The 23,768-nt window shown below is 46.1% G+C and overlaps 1 protein-coding gene across 1 annotated transcript in view; it reads left to right on the top strand.

Annotated features, from left to right (window-relative positions):
* The first annotated feature begins 3,131 nt into the window (after positions 1–3,131).
* LOC148835634 (radixin) overlaps positions 3,132–23,768 on the top strand; it is a 50,913-nt gene continuing 30,276 nt past the window's right edge. Inside the window, exons 1-2 of the mRNA XM_088913080.1 lie at positions 3,132–3,452; positions 8,903–9,023. Of these exons, the coding sequence (XP_088769206.1) occupies positions 9,012–9,023 (12 nt within the window). The 5' untranslated portion in view covers positions 3,132–3,452; positions 8,903–9,011. The remainder of the gene's footprint in view (positions 3,453–8,902; positions 9,024–23,768) is intronic.

Consider the following 23,768-nt stretch of genomic DNA (forward strand, 5'->3'; position numbering starts at 1 on the left):
AGCAAGTAAGTAAAATGTGCTTAAGATCTGAGGTTCCTGGTGATTAAAAGAAATACTGAAAATATATTTGCATGTCTCATATAATACTGCTGTTCTTGACTTTTACTCTAATCCTAGTGTCTGAGTACTTTGAAAAGTTTGAGCTTCTGCTTGTGCTCATATTTCGATCAGTATTAGCATGTGAATTCATGCACTGTTGCATGTCCTAAACTTGCAGTGTTTACTCTCTCTCTCCCAGGCTGCACATGTGGGCAGGCTTCTGACTCCCACCCAAGTTTCCCATTCCGGGCTTTGGCTCATTCTCGTTTCAAGGATCATGCCAAGACACAGCGAGAGCTGGAGCAAGGAGCATTGCGAAAAACTGACAGAAATAATCCATTGCAAGAACTGTTTTTTTCCACCTTCCCTTTCCACTCCCAGAAAGCCCACGAGTCGCTCCTCCTCTCTGAGCGGGTTTCCGTTAAAATGTGCTGGTTCGTGTTCAGAACCAAAATTGGCCCAGAAGCCCTAAAGACAGCTGGAAACCCTATTAGGCAACACACACGGCATCATTACTACAGCCTGGGCTGGAGGAGCAGAGCACACAGCCACTAACGATCTGCTATCCTTGTCTCCTGTCAAGGATATTTTTAAATTATGGACCTTCAATGCAATTCAATTCAATTCAACTTTATTGTCATTATACTTACACAGGTGCATAGTATAGTGAAAAGTGTTTCTCATTACTCAGGTGCAGTATATGACTAGAACAGAAGATAAGACAATAGGCCGTAACACAATAACAATAACGTGTAATCAAAACTGTGCAAAATCCACAGAGAAAAGAATACAACAAAGACAGATGGGGAATTTTTAAAAAAACAACAACAGACATGGTCTTATTTATTTATTTTGTATGTTAACCAAAAATAACTGTCATTAATTTCCACATAAAAAGCATTTTGTCTCCATAGCTTCAGTATATGCATGTGTTAGCTTTACCAGACCAAGTGGTAATTGGTCTTCACCTCCTTTAATCCAGGTATGACAAACGCAACTGCTGGTGCCCTACACCGCCTTCGGAAAGAGTAGACAAAATCCTTCTAAGTAGATCCTTATTGTCAAGAATAGACAATTGCTTTCTCTTTGCAGATAAGAGATGCCTTGTATCTCTGCTGTAAGGACGCTGTTATCAAATGTGAACGAACGCTGACATCTTGTTTCAGACTTCACTAAGAGGTGATTAGCATTGATTATAAAAAAGCTTCTTCGCATGTCGCTCTTTAATAATAATTATTTATTATTAAAAATGTATTAAAGAATTTTAATAATAAATTACACCATTTTGGTCAAGGCGCTCAAGCTGAAGAGCCAGAGAAATGTAATTTGACACCTCCTGCCCAAGAAAGCTCTATGGAAGCATGTAGCCTGACCTTTAGCTAAGACGTGCAAGACTCACATCGCAATCACCCTGTGCACATTGCAGGTCCACACATGTGCATTATCGATGATTAATATGGCGAAGAAGGTTCCGGACTGGAAGATATCCAAGGCGCCCTGGCAGTAGAATACTAGACGAGAGGTCTGGACCCGACAGAGCCCGTTACAGGCTCTGGCTTGTTGCTTCTCATACAAAGGCTTCTTTAATTGAGCAAGCCAGGATAGAACATGAGGCAAGAGATGCTGCCTTCAGCGGAATCACAGAAGCCAAGATAACGTGTTGGTCCACAGAGACATAAATCATGCGAATCCTGTCTAAACCGTTATTATTCCCCGTTCATTTGTTGTTGTTGTTTTTTTTTTAAAAATAGCATTATATTGTTGCCTGCTCTTTATTTGTGTAGTGCGCCGTGCAGATAACATATCTTTGATCTGAGAATGCAGTCTGGAAGGCGGGAATATCCTATCTGTGGAAGCTCACGTTTCCTCGAGTCAGAAAATAACACTCCAGGCTTTAAGCTTACAGAGGATCCCACGCGCGCTGTGCTATGTTGTTGATCGCGGATCCAGTAAACATTTCATTAAGGGAATTAATTAATTCATCACAGTTCGCCCATAAAAATGGTAGTACTGTATTTAACATAAAACGTAACAGTACAAGGCAATGTGAACAGTGGGAATAATACATTGAAATTCCTTTCTGGATGCCCAGTGGAATCGAAGAACACTGAGAGGAAACGAAAAGCAAGAACAAGTAACACGTTTTCCCTTCTGATCAATCCGCATGGCTAGCGGGCGCCTGAGGTTAATCTTGACACAACGAAATGAGGTTTATGCACTAGGAGAAAGTTATTTTTAAAACCGAGAACCCCAGGTTTGGAAACTTTATTCTAAACACGGCCGAGGGTATTGGACAGAAATGTTGTCCGTCACCCGACGACCAATATTCCCTAATTGTTGGAAAAAAATAAAATGTTACGTTTCAGATTACAAGCACTACTCCGTGCAATCAGGACGCACCAGCTGCGTCCCCTGAAACTCGCTTTTTAACCATTACAATAATTATAAACAAAAATAAGTTTGAATTTGTAGTATTACTTGAATGTTACAAGTAAGACGTGGAAAACCTCCCAAAATAAACCAGATCTTAACCTTCAGTTCTCAACCTAAAAAAGGCATAACGTTTCATCAGAGCTAGAGAACTTTCCTACAGCCGTGGTTACTGCACAGCACGTAGGGAGTTCGGATTTATCCTTGAGCACAGGGCACGGACAAATTATAAGGAAGAAAAGGCAGAATTCAAATACATCTAAGCGAAGCTCCTGCCTTAACTAAGCGGTGCGGCTACAGCCCTGTAGCCAGAGACCGAGGTGCTACAAGTGATCTTTCTCGGATGGGCAACTCCGCGCTGGCGAGCCCTCAGCCCGAGTGGGTGATGCTGGTCTCCCTCGGACGGCAGTGTGGCCCCGGGGTCGGGGGGGAGAGGGGTTAGTCCTCCTTCACCGCGACAAACGCGGGGTGGGAGGGCGGATCGTGTCAGCCGTCGCGACTTTTCTGTTTGCAAACCCCGCAGACGCGGAGCCCCGACTCCCTCCCTCCTTCCCTCTCTCTCTCTCTCTCTCTCGCCCCCCCGGTGACGAGCCACGCCTCGCCTCGCACAGCCAGAGCCAGACAGCCAGCCAACCAACCAACCAGCCGGCCGGCCGGCCGGACGGACAGACCGACGGCCATGTTGGGAGAGGCGAGCGCGCGGCGCCTTCCCTCCTAGCGGCGGAACTCGCGGGGCTCCGCAGCGGCAGCACGCGCGCACGCGGGGAGAGGGGCACCGGCCGAGGCGCCAGGAGGAGGAGGAGGAGCAGCGGAGAGGAAGACGGAGAAGGAGACTCACTCTCTCTCTCTTTTTTTTATTCTTATTTGGTGGACGGGGATTTTTATCTCGAGAGGAGGAGGAGGGGGGGGTACAAACAACTTGTGTCTGGAAATCGGCTCGACCCGTTTTCCCTTGTGTTCCGGCGGCGCCGGGTCCGGCTTGGGTGAGTTTTCTGCGGGTCGCTGTTTTTCCGCGCTGGCTGGGTGTTGAACAGTTAGAGAAGTGGGGGGGGAGGCGAGGCGAGGTGAATGCTCATCTCTCTGCCTCTCCCGGTCTCCGAGCTGCCGTGAGCCGCAGGGCCTGGCCCTGCAGCAGCTGCTACTGCTGCTGCTCTCCTGCCCGTCCTGCGCAGCGGGCTGGTTGTGCTGTTGTGTGTGCGGTTGTGTGGTGTTGTGGTGCTGCCGCATTCCCGTGCTGTCGGTGCAGGGGTGCGCCGAGAGGAGATCTCTGCACATTTCGTCCCCGCCGGGGTGGGCGGCGGGGAGTCCGCCGGTGTCTGTGCAGCGCCGTGATGGTCGCCCGCTGCTCCGCGTCATTGCCCAGAGGAGGCTTCTTGCTTTACACGCCTGTGCGTGTACGGGCGGAGCGGTCTCTCCGTCCGCGGCACGGACGTTGTACCGCCCGGGGCTGCTGCTGCTGCTGCTGCTGCTGCTGCTGCTCGCAAACGTTTCCAGTCTTGCGAGAGCCCGTGCAACTGGAATATTTCTGCGTTTACGCACGTTGAACGTTTAAAAACAACAACCCCAACTTAAGATTTCACAGCAGGCTTTTCGTCGGCGGGGCTTGAAGTGGCTTGTGGAATAGTACTGCGCCCCCCCCCCACCACCACCACAAAAAAAGCGACTTTATTTCTCAATGAGCAGATATGCAACTTGATCCTCTTTGATAACTAAACAAGACGACCCACCAGGAAAGTTATTGATAATGACGGCCATGACGTAGCTCCTTTTGGATTGGGTGCACCGACTGCAAAATACCCCCCTTTTAGTTTATTTCGCGTTTAGCCAACCACTGTTGTGGTTCTGACCTCGCAAGGACGGAGGACGCTCGCTGTATTTATTTTAGACGACAGGTGATTGTTGCTGCGCTATTTCATATAAGTCAGGATTAGCGTGGAGTGGCGAGAGCTCAAGAGGAGTGCGTTTTCCACATTCCCGGTGGAGGGTGATGCACGCCTCGTCAGTACGTTTTCGGCGTCTTTCGAGCCCCGGCAGGAAACAAAGAGACCTAAAGTCCTCGTTTGCTTCGTGAAATCACCCTTCGTGATGGTGTTTTTGTGGCACCCACGTCGGGTTCTCGGTGGGAAAACAAACCGCTCTCGCACAGTCCCGTTATTCTCCGCGGGCGCCAAACTTCACAGGCGACGGTCTTGACAAATACTTTACGCAAACTCCCCTAGGCTATTCCATTGGCGAACGGCAGGAGTACGCCACGGCGGCGGCGCAGGTGCGTTCCGGAATAGGACATTCGACGTGCGCGCTGTCCGTAGGAACTTGGCCCGGGCAGCGCCGCTCCATCTGGCAGAGGCGGATGCCGGGGCGTGCGAGCGGAGTGGTGATTGGTGGGCTGGGGAGGGCCGTGCTGTCGGTGTTTGGCCCCCGGCGCTGTCAATCAAGTCGCACGGCCCCCTCCCCCTGTGCCGGAATATTTGATACAGGCTTTTGTCGCGGTGCCCGGCTGCGTGGACAGCAGTGTGCATTACAGTAGTGTAGCCTCCTTGTCCTGCGAGTGACGAGCTGGGCTCACAGGAGAGCTCCTGCCTGCCTGCTCGGTTTTGTGTTTCCAGCCCGAGAGAGCTTGCCCGTGTTTGCTCAAATGCGGGTCTCAACCATGTCATGGCAAAAATAACACCTTTTTTTTTTTAATAAGACGTGTGCATTACAGAGGGGAAGAAAATGAAAACCAAAATTATTTTTTATAGTCCAGAGAGGCCCCCATGCCACAAAAAAAAAGGAAAATTGTTTTAATGAGCTCACGGCTAATACGAAGAAGAAAGGGCTGGTGTTCTCATGTTCCTGCATTGTTGTCAGACTGCTGGCAGTTTTGTTTATCGTCGTTGCATGAAGGAATAAACATGAAGGGGGCTCTGTTTTGCACATGGGCGAAGCGCTTGAATAAAGGTGCTGTCTGAGAGCTCAGAAAGTAAGAAGAGAGACTGAGGGGTAGCTGTGAGGCCGTTTTCAGCCTCCGTGCTCCGCTGCAGTGGCTGTGGGCAGCCACTTCCTCAGCCAGGCCCGAGAGGTGACTCGGTCAGGTGTGTGGACACAGCCCGTTTCATTTCCCAGTGTGGGGACCGAGCTACCCTCCATCGACCGGATACATCCGGACCGCTGCCACAACCGGGCTCGAGCTGTACTCCGGGACCCAATTCACCCTGGCCACGGTCTGCTTCCACCCCTGGGTTCCGGTAGGAGGTATCGCAGTATCGGAGCACTGACCAGTAGGTTCAGAAACAGTTTCTTCCCCCAAGCAGTCCGCATCTTCAGCAGCTCAAATTAGCACCTACACTTTAAGGTACTGCACTGTTGGCAGTATTATAATGTCTATTGTCTAAATTTATTGTCCATGTCCGTTTGTCATTTGTGCCTAGTTTTCCTCTCTCTAATGTTACTGGGTGCAGCTGAAGGAGTAAGCGTTCCAATACCCTTGTTGTATATGACACATAAAGAAACCTTGAATCTTGCTGGAGGTGCTGAAAGAAATGTGCCCCCCCCCCCCCATGCCTGTTCTCCCGGGGGCTGGAAGAGCTGGGGCCGCCCGCGGGCTAGCTGTCACCCCGACGGTGCGGAGACCCCCCCGCGGCCGGGGGCGAGGAGGGAGCGAGCCGGGGGTCGGTGGCTGCCTGGAACGGGCTGGGGGTCCTGTCGATCGAGTCCGGTCCGGTTCTGACCGGGCGCCTGTGGGCGGCGAGGGTCTGCGTGGGCCGTGAAGCCGCGACGTGGTGAGGTAGCGGAGGGGGGGGTCAGCTGTCCCACGGTGGTCCGAGAGGACTGGTCAGCGGTCCCCACACGGCGCCGCCCCCTGTCCCGTGGGCTTTTAAACGGTCATTAGATAAAGACCCCGTTCGCCTCTCGTTGGACGTAAGGTAATCGAAGCCCGTGCCTGTGTGGGAGAATTTAAAGCACCGGCACTCTTAAAAGGCCAGTGGTAAGCACTTAGGTCTTCCTGAACTGCGTCTCGACCGCGTCGCTCTGTGAGGTAGATGGAGGCTGGGGAATTATTACTGCACAGCAAAGCCTAGTGGCTTATGGAGGATTGGCTCTGGGTTTGCGGTTCCTCCGCGTGGTGTCTCTGCCATATGCTGTCTGCTGAGTGTTCACTATTTTTATTACAGCGTGTCCTGGCCGTGTTGTGCTTTGAGCGGTCCCTGTTGCCCGCTGAGCCCAAGGTCTTTCTGCTGGGCTTCTGTCCACAGATGATTTAATTTAATGACTTTTCTTTCCTGAGCGTCGTCCTGCGCTGTTTTCGGAGGCTCCGCGGGCGATAGCTCTGACATGTGAAGGCCGTGGGATTGTGCCAGTCTCGGACATCGCGGGAAGGACCACAAAAATTGTACCAAACTGCTCTTCTAAAAGTAGAGGGTAAAAACGCCCTTGGAACAACCACCACAACTATGTCCATTTGCGGTGCTTGTTAACGCGCCGCATTTCGACCTAGTCTGGGTGGAACAGGGTATGACTGATGTTCGGTTTGAGCCACACTTCCCCTTGAACCTCAGAAGCGCGTGGATGCCAGGAGTAAACTTCACCCGGCTTGTCTTTTAATGTGCACTGTGCAAAAACACATCTGGGCATTTTAAATACAGCAGAGTTAGATGCCTGCAAAAGCAGACATTTCGGCCACAGGGCCTTTTGTTTGCAGTCTGTCCAAGTCTGCTCTGTGAAACCGAGCTTTGTGTTCCTGTCGTGTGCAACAGTTTTTCACGTTTCAACTCTTGTAGAGAACGCTGAAGCGTGCAGATGTTATACTCGGGACTTTCAGAGTGAGGACATGTGGGTTCATTTGGGGAGCTGCTGCCATAGCGTCGTGTCCGCTTGAGATTGGCAGGCTGTGTGGTTGCAAGCAGTCGGGTTCACAAAAGAACTAGTAGTAGACCCCAGCACAAGTGTGCTTCCAGCACAAAAAACTTTGGGGATTCTGGCACAGGAGGTTCTCTGCTTTTTGTAGAGAGCTGTTGAGTGTTTTAACTCCTCCTGCATGTGGGGTGACACTTGGTTTATCCGTTGGCCTGGTTTTGTTGACCCCAGCTGCTCTTGGTGCCGCAGTGGTCTGTCAGAAATCCACTGGTATTTGGCAGACCCCTTTAAGCTTAGTGCCACCCTCTTCGTTTATGCTGTCCAGCCTCAATACTACTGTTGCATAACATGTAGCAGTTGTGGCATGAGACTCTTTCCAGTTTACCAAGCGCCATTTCATTGTGAGGGAATAGCGGTGTCTGGGAAGTATCGGCTGCATCTGCCTGCCATATGTACAGGACTGCAGCTGAGCAGTCGTTCTTGTGAGTTTAGAATGCTACACGAAGACCGCCTTCAGGCCACACTGAGTATTCACGGCACTTCTGCTTTTGCTAAGTACCCGACAGTAAGGCATTTCTGTAGTGTTTAGCTGTGAAGATTTGGAAGATAGTGTCTGATATGAGCAACCAGTTCATAAACTGGTTTCAAATGTTAAATTTCCCTTCGGGATCAATAAAGTCTTATCTAAAAAAATAGAAAAAATTGTGTTCTTTTTTTTTTGTGCTGACATGTTTTTTCATACGGTTGTGAGTTCCTGATTGCTTTAAACTGAGGTGAGATGTGAGGCCGGCAGATTCTCATCTCCTCTCCGAGTACGAACGGGGAACGAGGGGGTCGACCTCACGCAGCATACTGCTTTCAAAAGGCGGGGGGGAAGTACTTTTCGTTCTCGCTGTGCGAATTTCTATGAATTATAGCCGTTTGGACAATGCACAATGAGAAGTTATTTCTCGCATTCAGAACAGTTCTCCTCCTGGTTTTCCTGTTCTGGTGACGGTAGCATTGGACAGTTGAAAATGTCAAGGGAACTGAAGCAGTGAAAATGTAAAGTCTTGTTTTGTGTCGACTGTGTGATCACAGGGCACTTCAGAGAATGGCTTGTGATGGCAATATTCTCGGCATCAGGGGCCCCAAGGCTGGTTATATAACAGCAGTGCTGCTGTTTTTTGTTGGCTTTGCTTCTTGTGTCTGTGATATTTTTGCTCAGCACTTTCCCCTCAGAAGACGGGTTTTCTGTGACCGGATTCTCCTCGTGTACCTCTGCGGAGTCTGGGCACTGTTACCAGAGAGGCACGAGAAACCGTTTTTTTGCTTCATGCGTATGTTGGTTTTCAGCAGCTTTGGCGTATCTCCACCGTGCTTTTTTCCCCCATCATTCCCTCAGCAGTTCCGCCATGTGTTTTGTGTTTGTTGTTCTAAATTTAATCTCGGTACTCGTCCTCAAAAATAGCTTTTGCACCCAGAATCTGAGGCTGGGAAGGGGCAGATTCACGCCCCCTTGGAAGACAGAAGGCTTTGTAAATCGGGGACCTTAGTTCACTTTCTCTGAAGTTTATTTTAAAAATCTTTCTTAACAAAACTCCTTATTCTTCTCCAGGGTTGTTGGCTGCGGGGGAGTTTAGCCATCTTGAGGCTCGGCACAGATATTCCTTTCCTGGTTTTTCTGCTTCTCTCTGGAAAAGTGGAAGGGTGGCGAGGACACAAAAATGCCGAAACCGGTAAGCCTTTTTTTTTTCTTGGAGTATAACTGACTTTTGTTTTTTTTGTGTTTTAAATGGGAAAGCATTTTCTTTGCCAAACAAGAATCCGCCTCTTTCACTAATTGTAGTTATTAGATCGAACCCCGACTTGATAGCCGATTCCAGTCAAAGGAAAAGAGTAATGAGGAAATCTGATCCAGAAAAATCAGTCCAGGGTCATCGGAAATTGAGGAGCTGGTTTGAGTCGTTGTCTTATAGTCTGTAACTTGTTGAAAAAGTGCTCTTTTTTGTTGGACTGTGTTGTGCTGAATACTAAGCTCATGACATAATCTACTAATGCTAATCCCAGGTCTTGGCAAACAGGCATTTTTATATCCTTTAGACCAAGTTATTTGGCATAAATATGACTATATCTGACCGCTTGTAAAGTTGCCACAGAGTAGCAGGCAAAATTTTTAGAAGGAAGTGAAGATTACAAACTGATGTACATAAACACTTTGTAATACACAAGATTTTCGGAATCGGTGGATCCGTGGAAAAACTTTTCCTGTCACAGTGGATTTACAAAATGACAAAGTTCTCGAATAACGAGTGGAAAAAGTGGGTCTTGGATCTTTTCCTTTTTAGGTCTGAGACAGTTATTCTTAATCGAAATGAGGCGCTAGATACAACACTACTTAAAAGACCTGCTTGACTACTCCATTGTGAGACGTCAATGTTTATTTGCAGCAATAAATCCAGATGCACTAACGGAGCTTGGCCGATGGTGACTAATAGGAAGCATGTTGATGGGTTTGTGTGATGGGTAATTACTGGTTTAAATGCGTATACACACTGAAGATGGACCTAATTTGTTCTGTCTGCGCAGAATTTCTATGAGGGAGCTTTTCAGAATTCATAATTTTCCATTTGTGCTTCAGTTCTTAATTCTGCAAACACAATGTGCTCTTTTAGTTGAGATCCCTTTGGCCATCTCCATTCTGTCCAAGATCTATTCTCCCGAACGAAAAAAGAATAGTTCCAAGTTCCACTTCTGGCCACGCCCATCTTAGCGACTAAACAGAATAGGACATGACCCTGAATTTTAAAGCATGTTATATGACCACAACACAGAGCTTTAATTTTTTCCTGATAGTTCAAAATCCTGTAAATCAAAAAGGAAGATGAGAGACACCAGTGTTTGATATAATATTGAGTTTCAACAAGTAGTGTTTCAAAGATAGAAAAAAAATCTAGAATTTCAAAATGAGAGCACTTACAATATACAATATGCAATGCACATGTCTCTTTAGGAGCATTTCTATTAATGAATATCACTACATTGGGGCTATGTTGGCAATAGATTTCTGGCAAAAGTTGTCCTGCAGAAATATTTACAATTATTCATAACCCTGATGTTCTAGTATGAGTTTACATGTGAACCTTATAGAGATTGAACACAAAATTCCTTTAGAGACCTAGATATTTGAATGTTGTGTGATGTCATGTGTTGTCACTCTGGAAGGTTATGCAGTTTAGGATTATTATAGGTTGTGGAGCACATCTCTCTCTTGACATCTTCTTTTGAAGTTTTGTCAGAGCCGAAGAAATAGAATATTTTGAAGAACTACATTGAGTTATACTATGGAAATATTAGCATTAAGGTACGTAGGGTATGATTTAGAATTTCTGTCACTTTGCATTTCGATATTTTTTAAAACCCCCCTTGCTTGCATGAAACCGAAACTTCACTAATCACAGAGCATTGCGTTTCTGCTGCCTTTTCAAGACGACAGTTGTTAACACTAGGAGACACCCCTCTTTACTACCCCTTACTAGCTGGTAGTCCACTCTCAGTAGTGACCCACACTGTCTAGTTCAGGGGTCTCCAACACTGGAAGTGGCAGATCAGTAATGATCTACATAGTCCATGAGCCTGTCCCAAATCACCTGTTTTTTAAAGAGTGGGAACACATGAAATTTAATAAATTAAGCAAGTAATCTGTGCAATTAGAGAACCCTGGTTTTTGTAGGATAAAGAGGATTTTGATCTCTGTTCCAGTGAACTCTAGATCAATCAATTTAACTAGTCATTTTTGGTTACCTAATCAATGCGAAATCGTTAAGCTGTTTAGAAATTGAAAAATTAATTGTTGTCTGTAAAATGTGCTTTGTAGGGTCTCTCCAGGACCAGGATTGCAAACCTCTTACTCTCTTACTGAACTGTAAAGCATAAAGTTAACATAAAACATTTTAAAGAAGGTGAAACTTATTTATGGTTATTCAGAACTTCAGTGAACTATTGAGCACCACAATCCTGATGTCCTCCAGTATGCAGATATTACAGTAACTATTAGACTACTGAGTTCTGCCCAGTGAGAAATGTCTGCTGTTTTTGCAGCTTTTCAAGGTTGTGTGGTGCTTATCTGCAGTTGGACCAGTTCTAGTATTAGCACCAAGTGATCATGAAGTCTGTTCTTTCCTGTCTTGTGGCAGTATCCTCTGCAGTGGGGTCTTGCACAAGAGAAGCATAAAGATGAAGCAGTGACTTGAAGGGCTTGCCATCACTGACAGAACCTTTGTCTGCTTGAAATGTACTCAGCCTAAAAAATGCAAATCCTGTTAGGAGGGTGAAGTTAATTTTCATGAGTAGGGCTGCAGCCCTCTCCCTCAGGGAGACTGTGAAAGAACTCGACAGAGTTCATTGTGAATGTCCCACAAGTGAGATGCGTATATACTTCAGTGTTGTAAATGGATCCCTGCTGAAATGTGCGAAAATCCACACGTGCAATTTACACTAGGAAGTGATAGATTTAGATTTCCGTTTTACCTGCGGAGCAGCCTATGCTGTAGTGGGGAAGGGAAATTCATCCACCTGCTGGTCATGTTAAAGGGCAGGTGTAAGGTTGAAGCCAGAGGGGGAACATGGGGTGTTCAGAGTATGGGCACAGAAGAGCTTTGGCCTTCCTGCTTCCTGCTTCCTGCTTCCTGTCCCATGTCCCTGCGGGCAGGCCCATCAGGAGCTCCAGGGAGTGCTTCACCTTTCGCTCCTCTACCCCCATGAGCAAGTGAGTGAGGACACAGCCGTCCCGCAGGGCGTGCTGCTGGGGGGGGGATGTCATCTGAGCCGTCCCTGCCGGAGAGGGACGTGAAAGGCAGAGGTTTATGATGGCGGTTTGAGGAGAGGCTGATGGGTACAGATAACTGTAGGGTAGAATCGGCTGACCCGTGGGCTTTGGGTTCATGGGTCCCGACCTGCTTGACGCTAGAAGAGGCCACACTGAAAGGGACCTGGGCCGGGTTAAGAACACGAGAGGTTCTGAATGAGAGGAGGCCCTCCAGCCTGTGAAGCCCGCTTGGTAGCTAGTTGAGAACACGGGTGTCACCCGGCTGATTCCACGGTGTCGGCCCCAGCAGCAGGGCGGGGCAGCTTGTTTTATATGTTTTATAGCAGCTCTTCTGCTGGTGTTTCCCTGCGGGAGGAAGTGCTTTTAAAAGGGGGAACGGGAGGCAGCAGGCCCCTTCTGCTTCAGTGAGAGGAGTTCCCTGTCTGAGAGAGTTTTTCACTCTGTAAGGTTTTAAAATGGTCATTATGCTTTTTTGCATTTGCTGGCTGACGAACCCTGCGGTGTAATAAGGTAGCCATGCAGGCAAGGCCATAGCTGGGTCTGACCTGCGCAGCTCTTTGCCATCTGCGCGCTCAGCAGGTACTGTACAGAGCAGTGACGGGCAAGCCAGCGACACCAGTTTGCATGTCAATTCAGTACCGTGCACTACTGCAGAGAAGCGTTGACATTTATATTGTTTCTGCCTTTTACAAGAGGGCAGGGAGTCCTAGGGAGCGGTTATATTTTCTGTAAATCTCCAGAATTTTTTTTGTTTATTCCAGATGTTCATTACAGGTTTGGCTTGTTTATATTAGGTTTTTTTTATAAGAAAACATAATGCGTGCCATTTGTAATAAACGGCCAATGTCATAACAAAGGCATTTTTTTTTATTTTTAATTTACCTTTAAGCACTGCATACTGTACTTCAAGGTAGTCATTACTGAGCATCCCAGTGTTAGTTGTCTGTTATTATGTGTTGAGGCTGATTTGTAATTACAGTGCTGGGATGTGTGGGCTGCTTCATTGGTTGCTGTGGGTAACCGGTGTCACTTGCGCAGTTTGGTGACAGGCTTTATTGGGGTTTTCCCCACTGGGCTTAAGCCAGGTGGTGACCTTCACCCCCCCATCCACTTTGCAGGCTAGCACAGTAAGAAACTTATTATCCTAAGTACACCTCTGAACGGAACACCTGGTTCGATTAGTAGGGTTCATCAGCGATGTAGGGTGCCCAGGACGCTGCCCGAGACAGCTCTGTGCTTGAAGCGTCTTGCTATTGGCTGTTTTCTGTCTCCGTCAGATCATCTTTGCGTTCTTTTAGCTACTGGGGCACGGTGGAGTTTATCATTCTGAGTGCACTGAGGCCATAAGTCCTTTTTTTTTTCTTTACCACGAGAATTTAGTGGCAAGCGACTGTCTGAGCCGGTGATTTAAGAATGAGGTAACCCCTTGACAGCTCTCAGGGGTCCAAAACTCTATTGGTGTGAGATTTGCTGTCGGCATAATTGAGATTGCGTTCTGTTTGCACGCATGGTTTCTTTTATGCCCATAAACACATTGGCTAAAGGAATAGAGAATCTCTGCATGCAACAGTTTCAGACTTCACATTTATTACTTCATTTTTTTTAAATCAACCTAGACCTGATGCAAATGAGTGAGATTTCCAGACCAACGTGTGAGATGGTGAGATTCACTTTCAATGTGCTAGACCTGAGAGCTGTGCTATTACTTACCATTTTGTGGCTGCCGGTTGGTAAATGGTCTTGCGCTGTATCTGTATGAAACAGTCTTTCAGCATGGATTCTTGTGTACATTCTGTTCATGCATTTGTTTGGCCAGGCAGCCTGGCCTGTATATACTTGCAGGGAAACTCTGTATTATTCTCTGAATCTGAATCCAGTCTGTCATTTTGAGATCAGGTGTTCTTGTTCTGATTCTTAAGGAAGAGCACACAGTGAACGAGGATAGTGTTTTCGACAATGCATGTGTAGTGGAGCACCAATAACTATCCTTGTTATTCAACAGCATATTGAGTGATGCATTTGTCTAAATAGGTGTAAGGTTTGTATGTAAAGTTTATTTTCTGATCAGTTTACAGTTTCTCTTAATTCTGTGGCTTAAATTTGGGTTCAAGTAAATCTTTTGGTCTGTAAACTGGGATGAAGTGTTGCATTAGTGATCGCAAGAAACGTCACCTCGGTGTACTTACGATCTTGTTTTGTTAAGTTGCCAGATCCCATGTCTTTTATATCTCTCTTGTGACATGAGAAGTGGATCCATTTGAGGATGACACCTCGATATTTGCAGAGGTTAAGCGGCAGCAAAAGTTTTCATTTGAGATTGAGACGTTTGAATGTACACCTGTACTATAGGACTATGTTTTATATTCCACGCTATGGCTAGGCTAGGCTTGGAAGGTCCTTTGGTTTCCGTTGTCTTATTGTCTGTGTCAGAGGAAGAGCTTGTTGCCTTGAGGAACCTGGAGAGCCATTGTTCCCCGTAATAATCCGGCCAGCAGCTTCTTCCTGGGGCGTTGGGGCAGCCTGGTGTCTTTTCTGGAAGTGCAGTGGTTAAGACGGGACCACACGCTTTTGCTAGCATTACTGATTTATTTCGCTGACGCTTTGTGGCCTTCATTCAAGGCACCCATTTATACAGCTGGATAAATTACTGAAACAGTTGGAAGTAAATGTGTTTATTGTGCGTCTTCTGTCATTATAACAATACAACAATCTATATGATTGTATAAAATCATTGAAGTGCCTTGTTCAAGAGGACAATAGCAGGGTCTCACTTGGGACTTGTCTTGTGAGTCCAGAACCCTGATTGCTCCTCCACACTGTGATACACAAGGCGACCCTATCCAGTGTCAAACACGGGATCCAGGAGCTGCTGTGCCACCATTCCACCTGCCTCTGCAAAGCTCTTTCACAATAATTACTTATTTTGTTAATAATTATTACTTCAATATTATTAAATCCTGGGAGGTTCCTAACATATAGTGTCTTACAAGTTGATTATAGGCAGTGATAAAGATATTTACTTATTGTTTATATTAAATATAGTTTAAATTAAATTTATGAGTAAGTTTTATGAGCAACCATTATTACCATTATGAATCTTGTGTTTTTAGTAAACCTCATAGGATACAACTGCATGAAAAGGGTAGAGATTTTTTTCATTTCTATAATATTGAATTACATACCTGTAGATCCTTAATCTTTTTTGCCTGTCTACTTAAGTTTGGTTGTTGTTGAGCATTGTCTAGTTACATTATGTACCACGATCCATTTATTTAAATTTTTTTCTAGTGCCCTGCATTTACACAGGATGTTTTTTTTACTAGAAGACATTTGCAAACTCCATTTTATGAAAGAGTGACAGTAGTAATCCACTGTTTGGCCTGGAGATGGAATGACGCATGATACCGCAAGTCTGTTCTCCCAGAGCAGAGCTGCTGTGATTTCGGAGGAATCTACCTCAGGTGTCCGACAAACGAGGACCTGCTGAGCCGTGTGCTTCTGGAGGAAAAAGCTCCAGAGCTGAGGCCGGTTCAGGTGTGCGGATGGGGCCTGCTCACACGAGCCCTGGCATGTCTTCAGGGCCCTTGTTTACATTCAGGCTCTGCTGTGTTTAAACCCCCACCGTGCTGCTAATTCTGCTGAATCTGGTCGGGGGGGGGGTTGGAGACAGCCAGCCTCCCTCCCCCACAGCAAATGGCCATTGGAGACAGCTGCTCAGGGCAGGATTACGAGTTTCCCACTCCCCGTGCAGCCAGTCATTTTGGGGGAAGGGGTTAATGCCTCCAATGCAGACATGACTTGGAAAAGTACCTTGTAAACAGACACAGTAAGGGCTCCTATTTACTGTCGTGTAGTTCTTCTGGGCACGTTTTCAGTTTGCAAATCAGAAAAAAACATTTGTCCACACAACAGTATAAAGTACAACCCACTAGCGTTTTAGTTTTTAAAGCATCTCTTGATCAAGAATACTTCGCTCCACTGCAGTGGCTGTGGGAATGCATGCGATGCTTTAGACGAGCCTGCTGTTGCCCTCTCTTGATTGTGGTAGCTATGTGTGCATCGTCTAAGGTGATTCGTAATGGTCTGCTCCGTTAAAGCTAAGCGTTGATTTACCTTGGCCAGGGCAGAACGAGCACGAGTTGCCAGGAAACTGGCATCGTGCTAACTTCTTAAAAAAATAGACCTCTTTTCATTTTCTTCTTAAAGTTGGAGTTAGACGACGGCGTGATGTGTGATTATTTCATTGTTTTCAGTGTCCATTGTGGTCGACCTGCAGAAGATAAATGACCGATGCGCAGGGAAGTGATCTAGGGCAGTGGTTCTCACACTGTGGTGCGCGTACCAGTTGTGGTACTGCCAGGCAGTACGCCATATAACCCTGGAAACCTTGCTGTGTGCACTGAATAATTGGGACGGGTTTTCATATTTTCTATTTTAATAAAATTAGTTTGTGTCGAATACGCAGCTCACGTACCACAATACAGCGCGTGCTAATGCTTAAGCGGACACAAGAGCTACTATGTAATTCTATACCATTCTATAGGAATGCGTGCTATGAACGCAAGTGACCAGTTGTATTTAAGAAAAGTTATCTCCAGCAAATAGGGAGGTAGGGGAATGTGTGTGATTTTGGAGCCATGCCAGTGTTGTAGCACAGGAAAATGCGTAGAACGAACGTAGAAATGCTTACTACGAATGCCAGCAATCTTGTGAGCACAGGAAAGCGCGATAGATAACAGAAATATATTTAAGAACTGTTCTAGGTTAATTTGAGAAAAATACACCGAGCGTCTCTGTGTTTCGCTCCCATGCGCATGAAACGAAAACGTCTTTTAACTTATGAGACAAACTCCTCAAATGGAAATGGGGGGAAAAATGCAAGCTTGGGGATTGCTAAAGCAGGTAAGCCCCACGCTACTTTTGAAGAACCTTGTTTACCGTTGGCAAAACAGCTGATGCGTATTATGTGTAGAGAAAAAGCTGCTGAACAGCTCGACCTGTTGCCCCCTCTGAAAGACGCAGTCACTCATGGAATTATTGATATGGTGGGTGATGTCAAAAGTACGCTGATAGAGCGCGTTAAGATGAGCAGATGCTTTTCACTGCAATTAGATGAGTCTGCAGATGCCGTTGATTTGGCCAATTTGCTCGTTTACGTTGGATACGAGTTTGAGGGCATGTCCCATGAGGACTTTCTGTTCCGTAAGCCGCTACCAACAGGAACTACAGGAGAGCACGTATTTCAGCTTCTGAATGAATGTATCGAAGAGAATGGCATCGACTGGATAAAATGCGTCGGAGTTTGTACAGACGGTGCTAGAGCGATGACAAGCCGACACAGCGGCGTCGTTGCACGAATTAGAGAGGTTGCTCCCGAAATGAACTGCAGGATCCACCGTGAGGCCTTGGCCGTCAAGAAACTGCCTGACGATTTAAAATCTGTTAGACTCTGTTGTGAATTGCATCAAGGCTCGACCAGTTAATTCACATCTGCTCGACAAAACAGGCTCACCCCTCTCACTGAAATGGTGCTTTTTTATTGTTTATTTTTATTTGTTGTTGTTCCTTTTGTCATTCTGTAAAGTGCTTTGAGAAACCACCTTTAAAGGCGCTATACCAAAGAAAGTTTATTATTATAATATTTATTATACAGTATGTGTATGTGAGTGTTGGTCATGTTGGTCATTGAGATTTTCTAGGGTTCCTATGAGAAGATGACTTGTAGGTGGTACTTGGATGTTTTTGTTTGATCAGGGATGTCACTTGGTCCAGAAAGTTTGAGAACTACTGATCTAGGGTGTTTAGAGCTTGTCTCGTCTTGAGTGTTTCTCGCGGACTGGGCCTGTCATTAGCTGCAGTGGTGTCTGGTGTTCCCAGAAACGCGCCCCCCACCCAGGCTCTGCTCTGTTGTGGTTCCAGGCAGTCTGCCAGGTGTTGTCTCTGAAGTACTTCACGATTTCAGCAGTGTATTCACCGGGGGCTGACTGAATGGGAGCAGGCTGTGAATTCCGATCTGGCTTTGTGCTTTTCCCTTTAAATCGCTTCTGAAACGCTCGAGCTGTCGCAAGAAGACAGTCTGCTTTTGTGCAACAGTGTTGTTTTACAGGGCCTATTCTGGCTTGTTCTGCAGGATTTTCGTTAAGCCTGTATCTAAAGCAGCCCTGTGAACTAGTGGGCACACTGCCAGCTGCCCGAACTGCACACAGATGCCCACCTCTTAAACGGAGCCAAGCGCAGACCTGGTTTCACTGCCTGTGACCTTTTGCTGCTGTTCACACATAATTTCATGAAGAAAAGGGGGTTTAACCTCCTTGTAGCATGCAACTCGGACGTTTGTTAATTTGTCTTCACTGCCCTTGATTTTAGAGATTTCCTACAGGGTTCAGCTCTTCAGTAAAATGTGCAGCACTGTAACAAAGGGCATGTTTTCACCTCTGAAGTGTCAGAATGCAGTGCAATTCTGGGGGAAGCTTCTAGCCTTGATTTTGTGGCGCACTGGTTATTTATTTTATGGAGGATTTAATGCAGCATTTAATTACTCGAAAAATAAACTACACTTTGATTTGCTTGCTAACAGAGACACAGACTTTAAACACTCAGGCTTTCAGACTATTTTAAAGCCCTCTCTACTAAATACTGTTTACAGTGTCTTCTGGCAAGATTCCTGTGTTTACCTACTCCTGCTGTTATTCTCGTGAGGCACGAAGAGAGGAATAATGTAGCGACTTCTTCGCCGTGTGGCAGAAGGGCTAGTGGGAGATAACGCTTAGCATCAGACATACACTGCAGGCTAAACTCGCTAGTTGGGAGCAGCTGTGAGATACTCTGAGCAGATTTTCAATAGTTTTGCTTTTACTGACTTCTAACAAGACTGGGAAAGCATATGAATTCTCAAGGAATGTTTAGACCTACCAAAGAATCTCTGTCTGTGCAACAAAATTTCAAAACTCTGAGCTTCTGAACTCAGCCCTGAAGTGCCGCTCCTAGCGGGCAGGAATTCAGTCAGAGATCCGTGCATGTGCCTTGCTTATCAGATCGGTCGAGGTCTGTGTTTCACGTAAAGCCAGTTTCTTCATTCCCTTTCAGCAAATGGAGACAGAGACGTGTTTTCACCGGGACGTTTTGCTGAAACAGACAAATTAAGATGTCTGGTCAAGCGCTGCAGGTGGGAGTGGCTTGGTGTTTCTTGTTGTAGAGCAGCCCGTGTCCGAACACAGTGCAAGGCCTGATTGAGGAAGGTGAAAGAAGTGACTCCTGTTTTCTCTGCATTTAAAACCAAGAGCAGGAGACGCGCCTTTACCCAGAGGGTTGTGCGAGCGTGGAACAAGATACCTAGGCATGCTGTTGAAATCAACTTCTTGGCATCTTTCAAGATGAAGCTGGGGGAGATCCTTGGCTTGGAGATGTGTACTGCAGTGAACTTAATCTCTTTAGTGTTGGATTGGAAAGACTGAGAGTTTCTGAGCTGGGTATAGAGAATCCTCTAGGGCAGTGATGAAGATAATTTTATGGTATTTTTCTGAATGAGGTAAAACAGTGAAACACAAGCCCTTAAATGGAAACACACATTGACTTAAACGAGCACTAAAGAGAGCTGCTTTTAAACTTGAGAGCAGGGGAAACTTATAGAACTATGAAACAAGCTATCAAGTCTTATTCACAGAGTCGAAGCCCTGGTTTCTTTGAGAAATGGCTGGATGAGATTCTCGGATCGGTTTGCTTCTAAAAGCAAATGAGCGCGATGAGTCAGTTGGTTCTTTTCATTTGCCAGCTTTCTCATGTTCTTCATATCATGTGTGCTTTTAGGTGCAGTGCAAGTCAGCGTCATAAATGTCGAGGCCCGTGGTAGTAATTTAATGTTACAGCAACACTAAAAGAGACTTTTCTAGGTACGTAATATTTTAACAGTGTTATGTAACACCAGTGAGTTGACTACAGAGCAAATAAGAAAGCCCTGAACAGAACAGTGATCTCTTTTACAGTAGTTCTGCAGGAGAAAAGCAGGTCTTGTGATTTTGTCTGTTGAGAATCCTTAAGAAGCAGAAGAGGTGATTGATCCCTTCACTGCCCTTTCAGAGGGTGAGCCCGAGTGAGCGCGGGGGGCGGCGGGGGCTGGTCCTCGGTGTGGTCCGCGCCCGTGTGCCCCTGCTCCGTCGGCTGGGAGGATGTCTGGAGTGCGTGTGCCAGCAGGTGATGCTCTAGCAATGAGAAGACAGGTATTCTGCTGTTCTTTCACTCACAGGTGCAGCAGGAGCTGTCTGTAGGATTCCGATTGGATTTAAAAAAAAGCAACATGAAATAAGCAAGTTTGAGAGTTTTGTAAAACATTTAAATCAAATTTTCTTGTAACCAAACAAAAATGCTGCGACAGCTGCTGTTTCCTTACTCTACATTAATAAATAAAAATTGAATCACTTAACCACTTACATTTTCTGCAGTTCAGACATCATGATTGCCTGATTTTTCACCTTTCACTTCCAAACCACGGGTTTTAATACAAAAGGCACTTCTGAAGAATATTCTTCAAATTTGACTTGAGTTGTTTTAAAGAAACACAGAAAGATTTCCTTTGCTCTTTAGCCTAATTCTTTGCCTTTTGATTTGGGACTTAAAAACTTGGAAAATAGTGCAAGTTGTTAAAAATTCCATAAGACTGTGTGACGTATGCTGGCATTGCCAGCATTGCAGCACACCACAGAGACTGATCAACCCAGGAGAGTAAAATGATCTAATTTTCCTTTTCGTATCGTTGCCTCATACTGTAGGTGTTTTAAAACGGGAGTATGAAATGCTGCTGTGTTTGGCGGCTGTTGGCTGGGTCCTGTGACGTTCCGTGACCAGAGACCAGAGGTTACTGCAGCAGCACGTGTGTGAATGTACAGTCCGCTCACCGCGAGTCCCCTCGACGGGGCCACGCCTCGGGCCGACAGCCGTTTCCCACTCGGCTCGCCCCGCTGGGGGGCACTTTCGGGGGTGTAACGGCAGAGTAGATGGGTGGCTGGAACGGAGAACCGCGGGGATCCTCTCTGTCCGTACGTGGCTCGTCTCTCTTTGCAGCGTGGCACCCGTTCTGGTTTGGGATGGCCACAGGGAAAACAAATAACGTCCCTGTTGCGAGCGAAAGAATGAAAAGGTATCGGTCGTTACAAGCACAGAGAGTGCAAGCGTACGAACGGCAGCAGCCTTGCTGCCTTTATTGAGCTGCTGTTATATCAGGTTGTCGGACCGATGCAGGGAGAGTGAGCTGTTCTGCATTTTTACTTGTTTTTCCACTAATGGAATCCTTTTTCTCCCCATTAGAGCACAGAACAAGGTCTCTGACCTGTTTGTCCCGTTTTGTTTTTCTAAACTTCTGCCTCCAATCAGTACTTTCCCTCATCTGAAGCAAACGTGTTTCATAAAAACACGTTTGCTTCAGATGAACTTCATAAAAACTTCTTCACCCCTGATGAAGGCTCCACGGCCGAAACGTTGTGTTCTTTCTTCTTTTTTTCAGCATGGAATAAACCTATTACTTGTTCCTTTGCAGCCTACGCATGCTGACGCAGCTCCCCACCTGAACTACTACCGTGTTTCATAAAACCCGCATCGCAAAGCTGCGTCCCAGCACTGTCTCACCTGGACCTGCTGGACAGAGGGCTGTCCGCTTGGTCTTTTTCTGTGGACAGGAAAAAAAAAAGGTCCTTTTGGTCGTCAGACATCGTAAAAAAAAAAGTTCTGAACATTATTGAAATCCATTACACACGTTTTTTTCTTGTGTACAAATTTTCTCATTTCATTTACAAATTGCACCCACACATACATTTGAAACCTGCTTAAGAAGCTGGGAAAGGTGACATATGAGAGAAGGCCATTAATTCCATCAAGCTCATTTGATAGCTGGTTGATCTGAGGATCTTATCTAGCTGTCTTGAGAGAAGCCAGGGTGTCAGCTTCATCAGTCTGGCTGGGGAGTGTGCACAAGAATGGTTTGTGCTGTACAAAGGGAGAGCGTGTCTGTTTGTGCTGAATATATATACTGAATATGAGCACACAGCAGTTGGCACCGAGGCAGAACATGTGGGATGAAGCGTTATTTGTTTCTCAAACCTTTTGCAAATTGTTGACAGCAGAATGTGCTTTGTGCCCTGGTGAGAGCACCCTAGGCTGATTCCCAAGAATAATTCAGGGTTGCTTGAATAGTCGGCGGGAAATAGCAAAGTAGCAGGGCTGGTTCTTTTGCGGAATTTCATTGGAAATAAGGGGAATACAGGTGTGAAAATCGGTCTGGCCTACGTCACCCCTTTCGGACGTCAGGCGTTTTTGTAGAAGGAGTGCACAACCTTCAGGAGGTTTCGCCGTGCCTGAAAAGGCGGATTAGCATGAAATGAAAATCTGCATGGAGAACAGTAACCTTATCCTGCTTGGAGGACTTCCAGGATCATCGTTCCCAAGTGCGCGAGGAGACTTGCGTAGGGAGAATGCCTTTTATTTTTAACAGGAGAGGGTTGAGGCCAGGGAGAGTGGCAGAGAGCTCGGGATCAGCTGCAGACTGTAGGGTCTGCTCTCGCAGACGGCCGAATGCCAGTACTGCCAGTACTGCGAGCGCGTTCGTTTAACAAGCCCGTTTATTTGCTCCCTGTCACCAAAGAGCTATTTTTAGGAGGCCATTAGGAAGTGGGACACTTGCCCTTTGGGAATCAGCTGAGCGTATGTTCTGACCGCCAGTCTCAAACCCCTTTTTTGGGCAGCTGGGAGGATAACACTTCTGCGTTACTGCTGGTCATGACAAGCTTATGAAGAAACATCAGGTGGTGTTTTGTTATGCTGTAAAAATTGTGTTGCTTCCATATTAAGTTCTCCCCTTTCTTCTTTGAATCCAACGTATCCAGTAAGGATAGAGTCGAGCTGTTCAGTTAGTTCTTCGTTGTGCCTGTTTGTACTGCTATGATTTCCGTACTATAGGTAGATTGTACAGGACTGTCTGCTGGTAAAAGTTTCTCTACAGATGTTACAAGGATGTTAAAAGGCAAAATTGTGACATAATTAGCTGACTTTAGAGATGGAGCAGCGTGCCTGTGTCATTGCAAGAAGTACAACTCGAATTGGGACATCGAAACCACATGAAAACCTTGAGTAATTGTCGGCTTGCAGATCCTGCTTTTTCTGTAGCTTTTGATTCAGTCTCCCAGTGCCGTATCAATCTGTGTAAAATGTGCATTCAAGTAGCAGCATACTGACTTTGTGAATCCAAATTAGAGTAGATCAGTGGTTCTCAAACTTTTTGGACCAAGTACCACCCCTAATCCAAACAAAGCATCCAAGTACCACCTACAAGTCATCATCTCATAGGAACCCCAGAAATTCTCAATGACCAACATGAGTGTGCGTGCACACACACTCACACATACATATAATAAATATTATAATAATAAACTTTATTTGATATAGCGCCTTTAAAGGTGGCTTCTCAAAGTGTTTTACAGAAAAAAAACATTAACAACAACTAATAAAAAAGCACCATTTCAGTGAGAGGGGTGAGTCTGTTTAGTTGAGCAAAGCAGATGTGAATTAATTTTTCGAGCCTTGATACAATTCACAACAGTCTAACAGATTTTAAATCGTCAGGCATTTTCTTGACGGCAAAGGTCTCGCGGTGGATGTTGTAATGCGTACA

Source organism: Atractosteus spatula, chromosome 4 (genome assembly GCF_055471065.1).
Source record: "Atractosteus spatula isolate fAtrSpa1 chromosome 4, fAtrSpa1.hap1, whole genome shotgun sequence".
In the NCBI taxonomy this organism is placed as follows: domain Eukaryota; kingdom Metazoa; phylum Chordata; class Actinopteri; order Semionotiformes; family Lepisosteidae; genus Atractosteus; species Atractosteus spatula.